The 21,875-nt window shown below is 37.6% G+C and overlaps 1 protein-coding gene across 5 annotated transcripts in view; it reads right to left on the bottom strand.

Annotated features, from left to right (window-relative positions):
• The window catches only part of LAMA2 (laminin subunit alpha 2), a 362,981-nt gene that overhangs the window by 112,014 nt on the left and 229,092 nt on the right, over nt 1-21,875 (bottom strand). For 4 of the 5 annotated variants that reach the window (XM_065833304.2, XM_065833299.2, XM_065833301.2 and 1 more), the window contains exons 20-28: nt 21,017-21,123; nt 19,752-20,015; nt 16,671-16,851; nt 13,074-13,210; nt 10,414-10,650; nt 6,189-6,332; nt 3,672-3,851; nt 2,773-2,961; nt 2,429-2,667 (exon numbers count right to left, since the gene is read on the bottom strand). In XM_065833304.2, coding sequence (XP_065689376.2) covers nt 2,429-2,667; nt 2,773-2,961; nt 3,672-3,851; nt 6,189-6,332; nt 10,414-10,650; nt 13,074-13,210; nt 16,671-16,851; nt 19,752-20,015; nt 21,017-21,123 — 1,678 coding nt within the window. The remainder of the gene's footprint in view (nt 1-2,428; nt 2,668-2,772; nt 2,962-3,671; nt 3,852-6,188; nt 6,333-10,413; nt 10,651-13,073; nt 13,211-16,670; nt 16,852-19,751; nt 20,016-21,016; nt 21,124-21,875) is intronic. The other variant, XM_065833305.2, reaches the window with a different exon arrangement.

The following is a 21,875-nucleotide window of genomic DNA, read 5'->3' on the forward strand; positions in this document are numbered from 1 at the left end:
TCTGCAACTGAAATAAAAGCATTGTTAAAAACCTAAAAAAAAATTTAAAATATTTCATATATGGTATTTTCCTCCTTCCATACACAGTTTCTCTTACTTTATACTTTTCTACTGTGCACAGTCAGGTAGAAAGAGAAACTTTATTAGTTGAGAACAAGGTCCTTATTTAGAAAGCACTCTACTGAAACAAATAGTTTATTATAAGTAATTTAATTCAAATACATATTTAAAACTGAGCATAAATATTGTCCTTTAGAGGCTCTCTGACTATTTTTAATAAAAGCCTTCAATTCTTAAGCAAGCTAATATTCCACTAACCTTTAAAAACATTTGGGGGGATTTATTTTGTGGTCTTAAGCAAAACTTCCTCTGAAATCAGTCAAGGTGCTGACTTGAAAAAAAAAAAATGATGTATTCCTGCTGTTTATTTTCTACTTAAAGTCTCAGATGCCATGTGATGAATGTTACTTACATAACTAGACAGATCACAAAAAACTATTGTAACATAACCACTTCCAAAATCAAGTATGGTCTGATATGCAAAGTTATGACTTTGGATGGAAAGTTACCAGAAAGAACAGATGAACTCTTTGCTAAGTCCTGCTGCCATATAAAATGTCACATGTACTACAATGCAGGTTTAGTTCAGTCATGATGGTCATATGCATCTCCCGACAAAAACATGAAAACAGAAGTTCGTTTTCATAACTTATGCTGCTTGAGCATAAGTTTTTGCTTCCACATCTGAACTAGGATCTGTAGTGCTTAAAGGGAAGGGAGAAATAGACACAGATATCTGTGGATTTGGTTCTCAAATTTTCCACAGACATGTGTGGATTTGCTTCTCAAATTCTCCATGTTGCACTGGAGTTACTTTCATATATCTATCCACAGGAAATCCCTGTGCTGGCAATACAACATCCTAAATAGACTAAACCAAAAATAAATGAAACCAGTGTAAAACATTTATGGCATCTGTTGCTAATATTTACTGTCTAGTCGGTGCAAGCTGGATGAATATTTTTCTGTAAATGTTATATGTTAGAGATAATAGCAGCAACAGTTACTTTTTTCTGTCACACAATGCTGCAACGTTGCATTGCATCTGCCCCTACTACTCACCCTCAAACTACAAAGGACATGTTCTTATAGATCTATTTGTGACCTAGAAATCTATAAATAATTTTAGCCTATCACTTTTGTGACAGAATCACAAAAAGGACCTCTGTAGACGTTTGAAGTTTCTCTCCAATTATTCCTGTGTCCTTGCTAATAAATTCTGCTTGTGAAGGATATTGTGAATTCGGTATCAAAAACTGTTAGGAATATTTTATGTAAACTGTTCCAGAAGTTCTTTATCGCCAGGAATTTTTCCTGCATATCTAATGTGAGTCTTTCTTGATGAAGTTTACGCTAATTTCTTTTTCGCTTTACCCATCATGGCAACAGAGAACTGATTCTTTTCTTTCTGACAATATTTTATGCATCTTAAGGTAATTTCTAATTTCTAAATAAATCTGTTTCTTTACATCTTCCCTCACAGATCATATTTTCTGACCTGTGATGATGATCACTGCTATCTTCTGGGCACTTTAATAATTTTTTCTTGAACCCTGGTATCCAAAACTTGATGCTTAGGCCTTACTATTGTTGAGTGGAAGGAAAAGATTTTTTTTTTTTAATCTTTTTTAGGTTGTACCTGTTTATACATGCAGCTAGAATATTAGCATTTCTCAACAAGAATATCATTACTGAGTCATGTTCACTTGGTGATATGTTGTAAATAACAGAGCCCTCTTTGAAGAATAAGTAACTAAGCAATTGCTCCTTGTTTGTTCAATTGACTACTCCTTTCCAAGTGTAAAATCTTTAGATTGCAGTAGATTTTTGTATTATTTCTCTCATCTTGCTGTCTAATGTCCACTTCAAATTTAATGTTATCTTTATTTCATCATCTAACTTATTAATGAATAAACTGAAAAAAAAACATTGAATATATCTGCCCCTATTATATTGGATTAAGTAGCATTTCATTATAGGAGTACTCTTTAATCTTCGACTTTCTATCTCATTTCCCACATGCTAGAGAAAATTCCTACATATGCTAACATTTCTATGTAATTACAGCATCATGTTTTCATGAAGATGACATTTATTCATACTTTGGATTTGTTTCAGGATGCAAGTGCTTACATGTGTTTTCTGTTCTAGGATCCTGAAAATAAGGTTTTCATTTGCCTATTGTGATTTAAATGTCCTGTTGAATAAAATTTTCCTTTCCTGCATTTTCTGCTGTGCTGAATGCCAACTCCTTCTGCTTTTCTCAGCAACTGCTTATAGTTTATGAATAAAAAATCCGCTGGGAAGATCTATCAGGTTATCGTCTGTGACTACTGCACTATTTCAGACCACTGCACGAAACAGTTACCTGCTTTGCCTCATGATATTGCCATGAGTAGCCTTAATAAGAATGTAATGAACATCATACAACACGTTCAGGAAGTCTTCCCGGGATACAGGTCTACTTGGTCTTGAGTCGTCTCCATAATACTTCCAGGTGAAATCTGCCTGGGCCACTGTCCTGTTGACATTTGGATCATCATGATAATATTCCCAGGGCACAGTGTTTCTGACTCTTTGGTCATCACCATAATATCCCCATTCATGCTGAAAGACAATAAGACAATACAATACAATAATACCGATTATTAACAGTATTAAAAAGAACCAGGTGCTTAAATTTTGGGGGTGGAAAAAGTAGATTTCCGTTACCTCTGTCATCTCTATCTCGTGCCTTGTCAGCTGCCCAATCAAAGGGGCAGCCATATGCCGGACAATAATTCTGGGATGGGTGGGAGGCCCACCTCTGATGATGACTTGTGGGTAGTAAGTAGTAAAACCTGTCTCTTCTCGTGCTTCAAAGTAGATTGCGTATTTCAGTTTCCCTCCATAAGCAGTCAGCTAACAAAGCAAAAAATAAAGTACAAAAAGAAATCTCATTTTCAGTTAGCTAAAAATAAATTCCTGTGTGTATGTAGGAGCTAGATGCACTCAGCACCTGTGTACAGTCTGATAAATGTGTGTGTGGTAGAAAATAGCAATACATGCTTGTGGAACTATCTGGGGACACGGGCTGTGTTCAAAAATACTGATTGGCAATTTGTTGTTGTACTACACTAAAACCAAAACATTATCTGTTTCTTTATATATGCCTCGATGCTCCCCAAAGTTTGTGTTAGAGAAAGAAACATCTAAACTTTCCCAAGGTTATTTCAATAATTTTCTCCTGTTTAACTTACAGAGATAAGGCATTTTTTGTTTAAAGTGGAAAGAAACAAAAATTTACAAGAGAGTTATATTAAAATAATGCAGCTTAATTTTTCAAATAACATTTTAATGATAGAATCTATCATTTGTAAAAATAATATATGTTACTGCCTGTTAGCATATATTTTTAAATAGTGTTTATGTTAAAGACTTATGAATTTCCATGATAACCAACCAAATAATTTTTAATAATGGAATGGCATTTATTTTCTTTTGAAGTATCTTCCACTCTATGATGATGTGCTTATTGGAAGGGAAAAAAGGCACTGCAAAATACAAATGCAAGATAAAAAAAAAAAAAAAATACAAATCCCTGTCAATATTCAGTGGAATTTTACGTTTACCTTTCGTCCCTCAAACTGCTCTGGAAGTCTCCAGTAAACAGGTTCTGACCGAAGATCCTGTATCACCTGTTCTATATTAGCTACTATTTCAGGAGGCTGGAATGCAATCCCTGAAAGAGTGCTGCGCTGAAGCTTTTCATCCACCAGTGGCAGAATCATTTGCTCTGGCTTCAAGGTCACCTATACATATTGAAAAAAGGCGAGAAGAAAATCAAGTCTATTTCTCTCCATGAAGTGTTAGTCTTTAAATTCTTACTGTTTTAAAAATATTCCTAGGTAATTTCATTTCACATCATGAGTAATTTGTCACAGAGTCTTACTACTCCTTCAGGTCTAAACAGTGATAATAACGACTTTCCCCTCAGACATTTTGCACTTTGTCGTCATGTTAACAAAGAATGTACTAATGCTGGTTAAAACAGTTTCAGTAGCAAGTGATCCCATAAATTTTATTGAAGCAATTTTCATAGTCCTATTCCAGTCTCAGGCCTCTTCTGTTTGAATTGTGAGAAATACACCTTATGAAGAAGCACACTTCTCACCAACATTTATTATACATCACTGGGTCTGTGGAATACAGTGCCCAATTCCGTGCTACAGTTATGCAATATTCAAGCTAAGTGTTGTCTGGCCAATATGACAGTAGGGGTCAGGGTTTCTGTAACGTTAAATTCAGATTTAATTTAAAATATAAGGATGCCACTTAGATACTTCTAGTTTTCTCAGACTTATCGAAAATGTCTCAGCATTATATGGAAATCATTTTTTTGATCAAAAACTGCAATAAGACTCTTAGTAATTCTGTGCAGATGAAAGTATCACAGGAAGCGTGTGAACAAATGCAAAAGGCTGGTATAAAGATTGTCTCCTCCCAAAGAGGAAAACAATGAAAACACATGCAGTCATCCCATCAACAGGCTGTTCATGAGGTAGAGATCAGGTAATGATGAATTCACCAAGCCCTGTACTGTACTTTAATCATCTTGTCATTTCCATTTACAGCAGCATCTATGGGCTTACCAGACATGGAGGCATTCCAAATGTTGCCAGCCCAAAGTGAGATTTCCTGAGTTTCTGTCATAACCGTATTTTACTGTTTACTATTTTAGACATCAAGAACATGGCCAGCATATTTGAATTTCAGATCAGCCTTGCCTTATTGTCGTATAAGACAGGATTTGCCTGGTTAAATACGTCTAACGCCATCTGAAGCACCTGAGAGTATGTGAAATAGCCACTAGCAGCTGGCAGAATCCAGTCTCAGTGTACAGCTCTGAAACAATTCGGAAATTGACAGGATGACCAAAAACTAGATGAGACGTGGACACACACTTCTTTAGATATAAACATAAATATGAAAGGAAGTTAATGAAGAGTCAAAAAATAATCAGGAGGTTTAAACTATGTTTCTGCTTTGTGCTGCCAGAAAGGTCAAAGCATACTTTTCTAGAACTGTTGCTGTCATGGAACTTGTTTAAATTTTATAACTGGTCATCCTTTTAAAGTCTTTCTTTTCCAGCCTACCAGCATATGGTGGGCAAAACTGAAATAATGTGAAAACCAGGGTCAGATCATGATACATGATAAATCATTTCACCCACTGGGAAGGGAAAGATGTGTTACTGGATTGGACAATGAAGAAGAGAACGGGACTTTAACCAGAATATATGAACTCTTTAGTAGGAGATCACATCTTGATTTCAACCTCAAGTATCATTATCCAATTGACTCTTGTGCTTGAAACAAGTCATGGGCTTTGGCTGATTTGCATTAGGCAGACATTCCCTGCTTCCAGCAGGGAGATGACTGACCATGCATGGGGACTGAACCAGTCATTTTTCATTAGAAACAGTGCCTCCAGAACATAACTGAGGAGCTAGCGCAGCAGTGATGGAGAACAGTGGTCTCAATGTGTGTTTTGCACTCATTGTACAGATAAATAGAGACATCCAGTCTGCCTTTTATTTGTCGGTCTAGCATAGGTCCCACCGCCCACTTCAACAAAAAGGTGGAGAGGTCCTTGCTCTGATAGATTATATCCTTTCATTCTTTGATTTAAACAGAGCTCAATAAGCTATTTTTTAAAAATAAAAACAAACAAAAACACAGCAATGAAAATAAAGAGATTAATTGAACCAAGAGAAATCTATGCTGGACAAAAAGCATCTGTGACCCCTGAATACACCTGGGTAAATTGTGTATCATACCCCAGAGATTATGTTACAATGCACCGGACTGCAATAATTTACCCTTGCCCTTTCCTGGGTTTTAATAGTTTTACTTTGGCATGATGTCAGCTATCCCATCACTGTTTTTCTTATCTACTTATTTACTTTGAATGCCTCGACCGTGATTGTGTAATGGAACATAACCTCTCTTTCCACTTCTCGAAGTATAAAGAGGAAAATGATTGCTTAAATGTTTGGCCATTTTCTAGCTACCTCTCAGTGCCTGACTAAAAGATGCCAGCAGGAAACAACATTATCGCATTACATGGCTCAGCAGCTTCCTACTCACCCATGTGCGAACCAGCCCCCTTGCCTCACTGCACTGTGTGGTCAGGCCAAAGCAATAGCAACTGCTGCAGCCAAGTGGGCTTCTGGCAGAGAGGCCAAATGTACCAGACTTGCACCTGTCACAGTGGACACCTTCCACATTAACCTGGAAGAAAGAGAACATTAAGAAAAGAAAGGAAAAAAAAAAATCAACCACCACATCAAAAAAGCAAGCTCTATTTCAATGTAGTAAGAAGAAAAAGAAAATCATACAGTAATGATAATATCAGGGTGCAGAAATAAATAATAATAAGAGTAAGGAAATGTTCAAGGAACTTTCCAGCTTCTTATCATGTGTGTATGCAAACATATACAACTAATACAACTGAGGTATTTGCATCCACTGAGTAGCTCTGAGCAACGGATATTGGCTTCATACTGACAGTTGTAAGCACAGAAAAACCAAATGGCAATTTGGGCATGACATGCTCAATAAGCAATTGATAAGAAAAAAATATGTCCTTCTGAAATTATCAGGGTTAATCAAGCCTTTTGTTTAATATGAATTAGCTTTGACAATTAGAATGTTTAAGGTACAGCATTAAATGTTCTTATTGAGAAACCTGTCTTAACAGAAATATTGTAAAGAAAAGTTTTCCCCTCTTCGTGATTGTTTTCCACATCCCTGAACAGTATTAGCAAGACTGAAATGTTTCACTGTTGTAATGTCAGTGCTTTTATTTTCATTTTTCAATTAGTCCAAATAAAAAGCTATACCAGACAGAACCAGTTACATGAAAATTTATGCACAGCCTTTTAAAACTATTTTCATACTGAGACCAAGGTATTAAAAAACTCCACTGATATGAAAGCTCTGGTTGGCTTCCCCTGCCCCCCATTTTCATTTTTTCTCTTGAGAGTAATGTGAAGAAGCCAAACTAAAAAAAAAAAATAAAAAAAAAAAAAAAAAAATCAAGTTTCCAAAGCTTACACAAGAAACCAACATTATTTCCGAGGATTTACCATTTTTAGCCCTCATTTCCACATGTAAGTCTATCAGCAAATCTGACTACACTGTATTTAACTTTGATTTTGCTCCTTTTTGCCAGGGCTAACAAAGGGACTCCTGAGTCTTTGAAAACTCGTTTCTGCAGCTATAAACAGCAGGTTTAAATGGCAAAGATTAGAATTTTATAAAAGTCTAGCTTCTTCAATACAGAACTCTTTCAAAAAAGTTACACAAAGTGCTAACCAGCCTGTCCTGGTTCAGTCCAGTTTCACTTTTAGTGAATTTTCCTTTCAGCTAAGTTCTTCTAACTAACTGCACTTTTCTGAGTTTGGTTGCATGTTTTTGCAGACAGGAGCTGATAATGTACATGGAATGCAAGTCTACTAATAAAAACACACATCCCAAAAGTGAGAGGGGCATACTTGCGAGGAGGGGCAAACAGAACAGGAGACTAAAATTGACCAACTAAGTACTCCATCCCATCCATGTCATACACCCTATAAAAGTGGGAGATCACGGGAGTCTCGCTCTCTCCGACCACAGTCAGCATCTAAAGAGGACGCTGCCTGATGCCCCTGCGATCCGATGCCTGGTTCCAGATCCTGCGACCCTGAATCCAGTTCTGGTTTGCTGTGGAGGACATTCAGGTGCCTGCCCTGCAGCTGCTGGAGCTGAACTAGCTCTGCTGAGCTGCACTGGGAAATTCAAGAGTGGTTTTGTGCATTTTTTGTATTATCTTCTCTATTTTATTAGTAGCATTAATAAAGCATTTTTAACTTTTTTTCCAACTTGCAAGTCTCTCTCTCTCTTTCTCCTGTCACCTTGCCTTGGTGGTGAGGGCTGAGGGGGATGGTTGGGAGGGGGTTAATAGAGAGAATCTGCCACAGTTTATTGTTGCCCTGCAGTAAACGATGACACAGCCCTAGATTTAATTTCAAACTTAGATTTCAATTCTGGAAAAAGAAATCTGCTGACTTAATTCAGTATTTTTTGTCCATTTTCTGTCATAAATTGTAAATTTGTTTCACATCAGTTGCAGTTTCTTATCATTAATCATCAGCTAAATATATACTGTTAATTTGCACTCACAGAAACATAGAAGTAACTATATTAGCCATAAAAGAATAAAAAAAAGAAACATTTCTATTTAAAAATGCATAAATCTCCATTCTTTCTACTTTGTGCTCACAAGAGCTACAAGAAAGACACTGATGTACTGAACCTAATCAAGAAAAGGGGCACTGAGTTGGTTAGAGGGCTTGAAGAAGATGAAAGAACTGAGAAACTTCTATTTTTTCATTTCAGAAGATGATATAGGACAAATAACAGTGATCATTAGAATAAGTTTTACTCAGATGGTCCATGTGACCAACTCACTCAAGTTTTCTTACAATCTCACCATCAACTGAATTAGTATTTGTGAAATAGAACATGATGTTTTCTGTTCAAATACACCAGAAAAACAGGAGGATCATCAAGCTGTCTGCATAAAGAGATTATGAAATTCCCATTCTTGGAGATATTGCCTTAGCACTGTCTTTCAAACAAGGCACTAAACTAGATGACCTCCATAGGTCCCTTCCAAACTAATTTGTTCTACAGTTTCTCCATTGAATCTATCCTTTAAACTGAGAATGAAGGAACTGCTGCTCATTTACCAAAATAATTACCTGGGAATTCAACAATTTGAATTGATCCTTCTATTTTACTAGCCCTTTGTGTCATTACAGTCCCTGAAAATGAATGAATCAAAATCACAGAAAGAATCTCTACGGGTCAGTTTTAAAAACCTCCTCCTTGAAGCAGGACTATCACAGGTTACCTATGCATCTTTCTAGTCAGTTATTGAAAACATCCAAGAATGGGGATTTCATAACATTTCTGGATGATCTGTTCCTAGTGATTTTTTTTTTCCTAGTGTCCAACTCAAAATTCTCAAGCTGCCATTTGCAGCTGTTGTCCTTCGTCACATCTTTTGCTACTATCAGAAAGGGCTTGACTCCCTCTGCTGCTCTTTGAAGTGGCTGTAGGATACAACTGCATTTTCTCCTAGCCCCTCTTCTTTGTAGACTAAAAGACTCCAGCTCTTTCATTATATCCTTACAGATCATCTGCTCTAAGTCCCTTTGCAACCTTTTTCTAGATCCTTTCCAGTTTCTCAACAGTCTTGAGTCACATCCTAAAACTGGACACCACTATCAAGTGCAGTCTTACCAGCACTGAGTAGAGGGGGACAGAGATTCCTCTGCTGGCAGCTGCATTGGCCAGCATGATCCAGCTTAGTATGTGGTTTGCCTTATTCACAATGAGAGTACGTTTGACTTATATTCAGTTTGCCATTCACCAAAGCTTGTATGTGCTTCTCTGCAGAATTACCACTCAGGATTTTTCCTCTCAAACTGCACTGATTCTTGAGGTTATTCCACTCCAGTTTGTGACCTTTCTGTTTTTCCCAATCATCAAGCTTTTCAATGACCCTCTAGATTGAAGTTCTACTGTTCAGCACATCTATTTCCTCCAAATCAGCAACATTCTTGAATCTGCTGATGGTAAATTCTGTCATCTGTGTCACTGAAGAAGGTATTGGCTCTGGGGTACTCTGCTTGCTGGCTACCAACTGCATGTCAAACCACTGACTGTTGCCCTTTAAGTTCAGCAATCCAGCCAATTTTCAAACACACTGGTTTGCTGGTCTTCGAAGAACAATTCCAAATAAAAATGCTGTGCGTGATGATGCCAAAAGTCTTTGCTTTAGTGGTACTGAATTGGATGCAGTCTACTCAGAAAAACAGTGAATTCCACTCATAAAATGATCAATATTGACCCCCTCTAAGTCAATATACTATAAAAAAACAAAACAAAACAAAACAAACAAACAAACAACAAACCTAGCACTGTGGGATACTGTTCTTACTTATGCGTTTACTTTTAGTTTGCCAGATATCTGAACAAGAATGGGCTTAAACTGGCAACAGTTCTGTATGAACAGGAAGAAATGCAAAGTAAAAAGAGAGCTCAAGTGGATGGTATCCTGGCACTTGTTAGTGTGTGAAAAAGCAACTGATAATCACTTAAGGCTTTGTGTTAGACTCCTCCCACAGCAGTTAACAAATACACTATGAAAACCAACTAGATTTGTTTGTATATATTGTTGAAACAGGCAAGTACAAATGTCAGTGAATTTCAGAATAAACTTATCAGCAGCTCTGAGATCAGCTTGCAACCTTCATTGTCCTACCTTGCAGCTGCATTGGCCAGTATGATCCACGCATGAGCATCTCCCCAACTCTGTTTCACAGCTCTGTGGATCAGTCCCTGCCAGGAAGCACTGACAAGCAACACATTGTGGGTGATTCCAGTAACCCAACCTGCACTCAGTGCATTTATCCCCAGAGAATTCAGGGCGGCAGAAGCAACAGCCTGTATTTAAGTCACACTGAGAACTCAGGGCTCCAATGAGGCTGCAGTCACAGGGCTAAAAAAGGAGAGAAACAGGAAAAAAAAAATCTATTGTGCTTCTGAAAAACAAACAAACAAACAAACAAACAAACAACAAAAACCCACTCACCTCTTTCAAGTATCTAAATCAAGTACAGCAGTGAACTTTCACTGTCTGAAGGTAGCATATCTGAATTATAAGGCTAGGCATTTTTCTTTATTCTACAAGAGTCAAGCAATTACACTAAATACGTTTACAACAGTGTTTTTTTTGGAACAGATATTACTTATCAGTAATAAGTTAGATAGTGAAATCAAATAAAGCCAAAAGGGTCAAGACAGTGGCATATTTTGTGGACAAAACTAACTTAAAAACTACAAGTGCTCTCTAAAAAGTGCTTTCTATGTAAATCCTCTTCAGGGCATGTTCACACCACTTTGCTAAAACTGGAATTTCTCAGTAGTCCCAGTAGAATCTAGTTCAATGTTTATTACTCATCCATCAGACAGGTAACTATCTTCTTTGTACAAACAGGATTCTCAGATGATAGTAATTTACACAGTAAGGGACAGAGATTTAGTCTTGTGGTATACTGGGAAGTAAATGTGCTCACAGAACAAGACTTGTGCAGGCAGGTAAGGATAGAAAATAGGTGGTTTGCCAGGGGGCCTAGATATTGAATACAGAAGTAGCAGGGAAAGCCGCAGGCTTCCTAAGAACAGAACAATCCCTCAGTGCTATTACTGTGACTGTACTGCAAAGTTAGCATAGGACATTTGCTGTGACCATTGGCGTGACCAGAATCTCACAGGGAGAAGTTCAGCTTGCAGAAGCAAACTTCAGTGCCAGTAGTACAGGTTACCACAGTAACTGTCATGGACAGACTGGCTAAAACTAAGGACACAAAGCTGAAAAACAGAGGAGGAAAATGTGGATTCAGTCTCCAAGCAAAATTGGTTACTAACTGAATACTTACAGCTCCTTTCTTCTGACCTGAAAAGGCCATTTCTAAAGAAGGTGATTATATAGAGGAAACATTCAAATTCAATCTTTATTGAATACCAGAGAAACTATTTAACCACTGGTTAAATGTTAGACTGTGAGACTACTACATAATCTAAGATATAAACCTTCTGACAGAAAGAACCTTATTCTACAAGGACATAAAGCTTGGAAAACATATTGTTTGCCACACACTGAAATAGCTTGGTGTGCAATATCAAAACCTAAATTACAATCACATGTTATGTTTGTTTTGCAAGCAAGCAGTTTTATGCAATGTTCTCTGTCCCCCTAAGTTACGACAGCCCTGGAAATCTTCCTCAAAGAGTGTGAGCAGGAGATTCACATCTCACTTTGCAGAAATTAGCTGCAACATACTGAAAGAGATGTGGGCTGATAGATCATTATTAATTTAGATGGTGTCATGAAACTGCCATACTAATGCACTACATAAAAGACAATCAGAGAATATACTCTAGAGCTCAAACAGAGGTCTTCAACCTCATTAGGATGTCTTCAGAAGCCAAGAGTCTGTATCACAGCAGCACAGCAGAGGTTGCACAAGAGGAGTTTTCCATACATACGAATAAACAAATCATTCTTGATAATTAGTTTGCAGCCTGAGCTACATGACAAACAGCCTTTTAGGAGCGAGCATTGATGGTGTATGACCATGTTCAGACAAGACAGTTTTTTGGAGTAATTGCAGCAGTACTATAAATCTCTCGCCATCAATGAGAATGGCAGAGAGGAGAAGGCATTTGAACTTTGCACAGTATTCACTGTCACCAGCTTTCAACTTTAATCAAATACTTCTCCCCTTAACTCAAGAGCAGGATATAACAATGTCATGGCCTCTTTGACAAACTATTGTTTTCCTATTTCTTCTCCCTCCTTCCCTCCCCTTCAGAATTTAACTGTGTCAAACTCTGGAATAAGGACGATTTAAAGGCTAATTCAAAGGGTTATTTCCCCTTTAGAACACACTAAGAAAATGCATTTTACAGCTAAGGTGGATGTTTCTTTTCTTCTCCTTTCAACGTCTTTTATGCACAAGTATACCTCAAATACAAATTCCCAGTGGTATCACAATTAGGGTCCAGGTAAACTTGTTCTGCAAAGACATCATCTATATACATTGTACAGTACTGTGTTAATCTCCTCAGTCATGTTAAACACAACTATAATAAAAGAAACAAGACTCAAGCAGGACACTGACTCAGCATGATAGCAGGATAAACAGGGTGTTTGGTGTTACAGGTTGCGTATCTGAGACAGAGGATCGGCAGCACTCAGTAACAGGTTGCCAACAATTACACCATAGTCTGACTCCAAAAACTTTCAATGCAGAGAGAAACCAGGATTTACAAATCTAAAACGGTGTTCCAGCTACAAATTACTGTATTTTCCCCATGGGAAAGAGGTAACACAAAGAGGGAAAATAGAGATCCACTTACCTTGCAGCCAGTGACAATGTCATGGCCCCAGTAATTTGGTGCACATTTGTCACACATCTCTCCAACAGTATTGGGAGGGCAGATACAGCGGCCACTGATGGGATCGCAATTATCACCAAATCGTGAACACTCACAGGCTTAATGGGAGACAGAAAAAAATAAAGTAGAGGAAAAGTTACCCCTTTCTGTGACACCTGGACAGCAGAGCCCAACAGGGTTAGGATCATTCCACCAAAGACTTTACTGTACAGTGAACTCTCAGTTATCTGCGGACATAGTTGGGAGGAAAGTGACAGTAAACCCCGAGAAACCAAGACCAGGAGCAATGTAACACAAGTTAACTGAGGCTGCAGTAACTGCAATGAGAACAGAATGGGAAAAATAAAGGCACCGACTGCAGAAGGGCAGAGACCTCTGAGAAAGTTCACTCCCGTGACATGGCTGTACCCTTTCTAGGCCCACACTGTCTCATGTAAGAAGCCACCCAGCTGCCTCTGAGCCCACTACACAGGGACCTGCTGTATATATATGTTTATATATATATATATATGTTTATATATATATATATATATATATATATATATATATATATATATATATATATATATTTAACCTCTTCTGTAAATCTGAGCCAACCTCCTGAAATTTCTGCTGCTGTAAGCAGACTTTTCTTAAAGGGCAAAAAGGTTCTTTTGGTTTCTTTTTCCCATTCGACTCCCTTTTTTCAGATTACATGTATTCTGCCTTGGGAAGACATCAACAATGTGTTTCTTCACAGAAAACTGGGATTCTTTGCAGATTTTATTCAATTAAAAACACTGTTCTTGGAAGTGGTTCCAAAAGTGATCTTTGCTCTTCAAGCATTATTAAGTGAACAACTCATTGGTCGCAAATGCAGATTCAAAGCATGTAAGTGATAAGTAGTTACAGGGCACAAGATACCTGATTGCTTGGAGGAGCAGAACTGGTGCATGGTTATTTTCCTACCCCTGAGGTCATAGCAAAAGCATCATAAGCAAACTATGACTCTCTGTGAGACGATCTGTTCCTTGGGGTGTTTAGAGGGCAGTGTAACATAATGTTCATTGCTGAGGGCTGTATTTATATTCATGTAAAAACAACTGTATGAAATACTTCAATTCAGAATAAAACTAGAAAATAAGAGACGTGCAAAGATAGAGCTCAAATCTACAGTTCAAATAAGAAGTGACCTTTATTTTTCCCCATCAATGCTTTCAAAATAAGGTAACTGATGCAAAAAAGGCAGCACGTTTTGCCTCCATCATGCCAGGAACAAGACATTTTGCATGCTATGTAAAAATTTTGACACACTGGCATGAATATGTTTCAGCACACACCTCCCATTGGGAGACTGAGGCTTTCAGATGTGATAGCTGTTCTATTGGGTTCCAGTTCCTACACAAAATCAGTTCAAAAGGTATGGAGGGGAAGAAAGTGATACAGGAATGGTTTTCACATGTTTACTTTTATCATTATTAAAAAGAATATGGAAAAAATACAATACATCTGTCGCATACAATAGTAAAATAGAAATCTCTTTTGTATCTTTGCTGCTAGAATGTCAACACCAACTGATGATGCTTTAGAGGTTTTTTTTTAGGCTTTATGTTTTTTTATTGCCCAAGAAAAAAAAATCAGATTATATTCTTGTTGGATAAATGCTAGATAAAAGAGGTCCAATATTTTATTTGATGTTTAACTGTCACTATGGAATTCATTTTTGTACACTTTCTTTCCAGCACAATTTGATATACTTTTATTAAATTTCTGATTTTCTCTGTGATTCATAATTTAATTCCTTTTTTTTTTGTCATTTGAAGGAATACATAAAAAGCCTGCTAAAAATAAGTGAAGAAAAAACAAGCATTTTTAAAACAGAATTCCTCTCCATCTGTTGTATTAACTTTGGAACTTCTGAAAATCTGAATTTTCTGAACATCTTTAGCTGTTTCAGTGTTTCAAAATATTTGACGACCACAGGCAGATACATTTCTATTTAAAATGTTTGGATTTACACTACTTTCCCATTTCACCACTGTTCTGTAAACTTCATCATTTCATGTTTGCCAAGAGAGCAGTTAAAATTTTAATGTGAAATCTTGTTAATTGATGTCTCCCTTTCTTTCCCCAACTGTATGAAGTTAACTACATTTTGCAGTATTTCACAATAGTGATGTGCTTTTAAACTGTGAAATGTCTGGATAAGAGACTAATCATTAAGATATTCTATATTTTTTACCTCCATATTTGTGCTAATAGCTCTAGAATTGCAGTTATCACGTGAATTTTATTTCAGGCTCTCTCATCAGTAAGCCTGGGAACCAATTTTTCCCTCTTCCAAGGTACCAATGTGTTCAAATTTTTCAAGATGATAAACATATTCTTAGTTCTTCCTTCCCGTGGGAAGCAATACTGTCATGTTTTCAAATAAGATCAATAACCCAGCCTGGCTCAAGGTTTATCAACACTACAGGTGAGATTGAATTTTGCTGCACAGATGAAGGTCTTGAGGTCTAGATTCTCCTTCCATTAAAAAAAGGGGGTAAAAAAAGGCAGAGTGCTAGGCTTGCTGCTGCTGCCATTCCAGATGGGAAAGAAGAAGGAATAGGATACTGGACACGGTGCTTGTTGCTTCTACCTGGAGAACAACAGCAGCAATACCCTTGGCTTTATAGCACTCTGCTATCAGTAAAGAATGCTGCAGAGCCATCGCCATTCTGGTGTCACAGCTGCCAGCCACACTAGACAACTACCTACGTTTTCCATGATCACACCTAAATGAGTATATGAGACTTTGAAAATATGGTTCTATTAGCAAAGATGGATATTTCCCTGTGAAGAGACCTGTTGATTAGATTCTTTTTGATGTAGCAGTCTGTACTGCTTTAAGGACAGGAAGCATTAATTTCCATGTTTGATCTAATGCCCCTAAGGACAAATGTGAATGTAAAGAAGTTGCTGGATTTATTTATGTCTGATGTTAGAGTTTCAGCATCAGAAAAGATATATTTTTCATGTGTTTACACAAGGGACACAGTAGAGAATTTTCTCTGAAGATCTTGTTGTACACAAAAAGTGTACAAGTAAGAAAGATCCTAAATATTACTGTATAGAAATTTAATAAAAAAGGATCAGCCATGTAAGAACAGTGAAAAGGTCTGGGATAAAACTAGAAGCAAAGGGACTTAAGGGACTTTTTTTTTTTTTTTTCCCGTTCGCATCCCTTCAAGCTGATGTGATTCAGCAAGCACCTTAATCAGACTTAAGATGCTCTCACCATAACTAAATTACAGGAACTTCATAGGAAATTTTTGGTATAAAGTACCTGGAGAAAAGGACATTTCTGTTCCTTCTAGACATGACAGATTAGCCATAAACTGACCCCAAAATTGCAGGAATTGCTTGGCTCTTTAGTTCTTGCCAATCATCATCCTTGCAATTGACTGATTTACAAGGCTGTCTATGAAAACACCTACCTGTCAGGCAATCCAAAACCAGCCAAACTAGAATCTTAGTAATGAATTAAAAAATAAACAAATACATATATCTACAATCAGCTACAAAGAATTTACATACGAGTACAGCCTCCTTCTTCAAAGTTGTAAAATCCATGAGCACAACGGTCACACTTCTTTCCTGTCACTCCAGGCTGGCAATAACACTGTCCATCTCCATCACAGTCAAAGGACTTGGAACCAAAAGAGTTGCAGTTGCAGGGAACGCATCCTCTTGAAGACTGTAAGCCAAATGTTTCAGGCTGCCAAAGACAGAAGAAGAGCAGTTAGTACATGGAATAATTACCACAAGAAAAGCAGAAAAGGTGGGAGTGTAGGGAGATCAAGGTGGTTCTTTCTTCTTCATCACTGAAATACTACTTGTAACCGATTGAATTATAGTGGTAAAACACTGGGACAAGTGCAGTACATACACTACACAGATGGAAGGAATCAAGATTTCACAATGTTACCTGATGCTATAATAACGTTCTGCAATGTAACGTATGCCCTATGAGGTTGTGTTTCCATAGACAATTCCCATAAGAAACTGAATGTATGTCAGCACCATATATGTATCTGTGCCTGGGTTCTAAGATTATGTCAGGCAGAGTTGTTGCTAAGAGAGGGAATGGAAATTCTTGGCTAAGAATGGAGACTGATTAAACTGGAAGGTTTCTGAACAACTAGGTTTTATCTACCAGGGGCAATGTCTGTATACAGTGTTCTGTAACTCAAGGGCATTTCTTTTGAATGATACTTAAGAATAACTCTAGAAGAATATAGATATAATGTACTATGTACTTGTTTACATTAAAAGCAAATAATGGAAATTATCTATTTTTAAGATAACAACTTTGTCTTCCAGTTAGGTCTAAGACTAAGCTCAAAGTAATTGATGAGTCTGTTTCTCTTTCATTCTTTGCTTTCTTTTTTGCACTGAGTACTGTAAAGCTCCTACAGAACCAGAATAGATGTTATCAACTATAGTAACAAATTTCCTCCTTAACTCCATTAGTGAAGCGTGAAAAGTACACTTGTAAAGAAGCAAAGACACATAGTCATTTGTATACTGTAATATGGAGTTCTGCATGAAGCTTTTAACCAACAGACCTCATGGGTTTCACTGCACCAGGTAAAAGAGGCCCCTAGTAGCAAACCATATTTGATGTTCAAATTCTGAACTCAGTCTTGAGCTAGAGTGACTTAAAATGGGAGTACTTTTCTACCTTTTTTCCCAGGTGTGCTGATTTTTAGAGGATATTGAAATCCAAATCATATTGTGAACTTCACTTGAAATTGATCTTAAAATATTAGACAGTAAAAAAAAAAAAAGAAAAAAAAAAATCAGAGACTTCCCTAAGAAAGCAAAATGCTAAAAATGAGATATTAAAAAGATCACTGCTAATGAATATAAATGGAACAAAGTGGAAAATATTTACTTTTACAATCTACTGCTGTGTGAACCAGGTATGCGGTATTAGATTTTTAGTGAGTATACATAAGTACAGATTTTTCAGGTCAGTGGAGCTGCACTGACTCACATTTCATATGGATTTGTTCCACAGTGGAACCCCTAATTTCTTGTGTAGGTGAATCCCCAGAGACTTTAGCAGGTTTCCAGGTAGAAGTCCTGAAATCTGATCTCTGAGGTAAATATTGAGGTTCCACATTCCTATAGAGAATCTGCTGATTGATAGGTATCAGAATACAGGACCACACCTATGGTCAGAATTTGGCTTGAAGAATCATATGAACCTAAGAAAATGCTTCATTGCCCATATAATAAAGAATTATACTCACTTTCATTTCCAAATTCTATATTGAAATGTTTTGCCAATTACATACTTCTGCATGACAGAACAGAGTGTATCAGAGAGAAAGAAATACCCAATTAAAATGAAACTCCAAGATTCAATTAACTATACAGTCTATCTCCAAAGATTTATTTTTCACAGGAAGAAACACACAGAAATGTGAATAAGCAAAAATCTCTTGGCAGACATTCGGTTCAATGCAGTGAAGTGACCAATGCACAGCATGCAGCTTAGTTTTCAACAGAAAGTTTGATAGGATCTAATAAATTCTGTTTATAAGGGTGAAAGCCAGAAAAAGTCTGATACACTAGCACTCCACACTGCGTGAAGGAAGAAAAGATCACCGGCATGCTGGGTCGTATTCTATGATGAGCTCTGCACAGTCAAAGACATTTTGATCAGTCATGCAAACTCCCAAGATGAACCCCCAAGCCCTCAGCAAAGCTTGTTTATACACAGAAATTCTAAGGATCTAATTTACTGAATGAGAGAGAAGATCCTGGATAACAATGAGGAAATAAAATTAATTTTCTGGATATGTTATTATGTCCCTGTATCAGTGTAGGTCAAGTGTTTGTTTTGGCAACACAGTTAGGTAATAGATGTTAAATGCGTAAAAAACTTGTGTTCTCTAAGTGGATCCATACAAGTAAATACGGCATGGGTCCCCAAGTCTGGCTGAGGAGGATAAACAGTGCTAGGTATTTTTCAGACTGGGTGTGACAGAGTGGAGGTTTTGAGTTACAGGCAAAAAACCCAGCATTCCTAAAACACTGCTTTGTTAGAAGCAGTTACTGATTACTTCAGGAAATAAGTTGATTTGTTGGTATGTGGTAAACAATGAACATTTCTGTCATTTTGGGCATTACATTCAAATAATCGGCACTTGACCTGGTTAAAAATGGCTCAGATAACTGGTCATATTCACTAATGAGAACTTTTAAAGACCAGTTATGTTTGGTATTTCAAGATCAGATCTTAACACTTTGCCTCTGGGGCTGATCCTTCTCGCGAACTCCTTAAGCTTTTGGTTCTTGAATTGGTAGAAAAGGAAGTATTCTTCTGCTGAAGTTCCTGAAAATCATCCATAACATTTTGTACATGCTGCTGCTGCTGGTGCTGTTTTTGGACTTATTCCAGTATTTGACTTCTGGCCTATGTTGTCATTTGCACAATGAGAAGCCCTAGTAGTGGGGAAGTATCTCAAAAGGGTGCCTGTCTTCTGAGCCTATGTATTTCTTGATAATTCTGTATACTGTAGCATACTACGAAAAAAATATCTGTGGGAGCTCCAAACACAAGCAAATGTGAGATTTCAGCCCATGCAATGCACACAGTTTGATTACCGGAGTAGCAGGCCGGTAAGCACCCCGTGGGCACCCACTGGCACTGCTGACGCCCCATCTCCGAGGGGGGACTCGGATCTGCTGACTGCTTCGTGCATTTTCTTTCAAATTAGGCACCTGTCTGCTGATTTCACAGCGTCTGCCCATGAATCCTGATTTGCAGATGCATCTTCCTGACCTGTCACATCGCAGTGACATGGATCCTACAGCACTGCAGCCACAGGGTATACAAAACAGCTTTTCTGGGGCCCAGAAGTAGCTGGGCTTTAAGAATGAAAGGTAGACACTGTTAGAAAGTGAAGATAAAAAAGCTACAACAAATAAAAGAGTGCAGGAATTAGATAATAGCAAACACAGTAGTAAGCAAAGATTAATCCCAACCAATGGTCAATATTGTATCACCGAGCTTGACATATTGTCTGCATGTAATCTGTGCAAATTCCACCGATGTCAACAATTTTTCTTTGAATGGACTCTTTAAATACTGTTGAAAATACATAACAAGCAGACCTCATCAGAAATTATGCAGTTTACACAGGGTGAAAACGATCCTTGTGATTTCTGCAGAATTATTTATGTGCTTTGAATTACACACATGTGGAAGTGTTCTGAGGACACAGGCCTAAACCATGAGTCCTCATCCTGAGCTAGAGAAATGGGCAGCCAGATATAACATGTTTCTTAGCAGCCTAAAGAAAACTCTGTGAAAGTTCATGAAACACTGTTTTTTTGCAGTGATTTATAAGAAAGCAAAACACTGTCAAGACAAAAGACACTTTCACCAAAAAATAATGCATTATTTGGACAATACATGAAGAATGCCTAAGGAAAAACATAAAAGCAGAACATTCACAGCAGGAGTAAACTAGCATTCTGCTTTTTTTTGAAAAATCACATGTTATCAGACATCTAGCAACTTCCTTCACAGAGGGACGATTTCCCAGAGCTGCAATATTTTTAGCTTAATTTATTTATACCAAACACTCATGGTATAAGGCCTATATACTATATATAAAAATATATGTACAGTGAGGCTTCAAATATATTTATTGCATGCAAATGCAACATTCTGTGTTTTCTTCTAGAAAAACCTTTAGAAAACATTATTAAAACATCCATTTTACCTTTCTGTACATGAGAACAACCCATATATGTTCTTTAAGTGAAAAATGAGCAAAGAAGGAAAACTACTCAAAACCAAAGGATATTCAGTTATGACAAACAGGGAAGAAACCTGAAAGGAAACATTGTTTCTTGTCACTCACCTTGCAGACATCACACCGGCGCCCAATCACATTGGCTTTACACTCGCACTGGCCTGTCCGAGAGTCACAGATCTCTGAGAAGGAGCCATTGATGTGACAGTGACAAGCTGCAGAGGAAGGAGAAGGAGCTGTTAATGTGTTTCCAGAAGCTTTTGCCACCCTGAGAAATCTAGCAAGGCCTGAGTAAAGCACAAAGGTGTCACTCCTATATGCTGACAACAGACATGAACCTACCCATATTAATGTGGAATTTTGCTCCAAATTACTGCAGTGAAAATTTTTTTCCTCAAGTTCATAATCAAATTGTTTTATAAGCTCTTCTCAGATCAAAACGGGATGTTTAAGGCACATTGTCAAGTAAACGCCCCAAAAATCAGAGGAGGTAGTGTGGCACTGAGACTTTTTAAAAAATAAAAGGTTACAGACCTTTATAGAGGGTGCGCATGGTATTTAGCTATGGCAGTGGGAGTACTATTGCTCTGCCTGCTGGTCCTGCTGCCCCAGAGCCCAATCCACGATAATGTGGTAGGGAGGAGGTGTTGGCAGGCTGAGGATCCAGAAGGTCACCTCCATGGACCTCAATATGGGGACAGTAACCTCCTCAGCCTCCCAAGAGCTCCTCCATGCAGGCAGCACCCAGGGGTATGGATGAAAAAGAGACAAAGGATTATCTCCTTCTGCGACTTTCTGGGATCTCTGCCTCAGCAACAGCACCACAGTTCCCAAAAGAAATGTAAAACAACTGAGCAACCTAATTCACCAGAATGCTCTCTTCAGGATTTACAATGGCAATGAAAAGGAACTGCTGTGTCTTGAGGAAAATAACAATGCTTTTGTCTTCTAAATTCTCACGTTTTAG

This window comes from Patagioenas fasciata, chromosome 3 (assembly GCF_037038585.1).
Source record: "Patagioenas fasciata isolate bPatFas1 chromosome 3, bPatFas1.hap1, whole genome shotgun sequence".
Lineage (NCBI taxonomy): Eukaryota > Metazoa > Chordata > Aves > Columbiformes > Columbidae > Patagioenas > Patagioenas fasciata.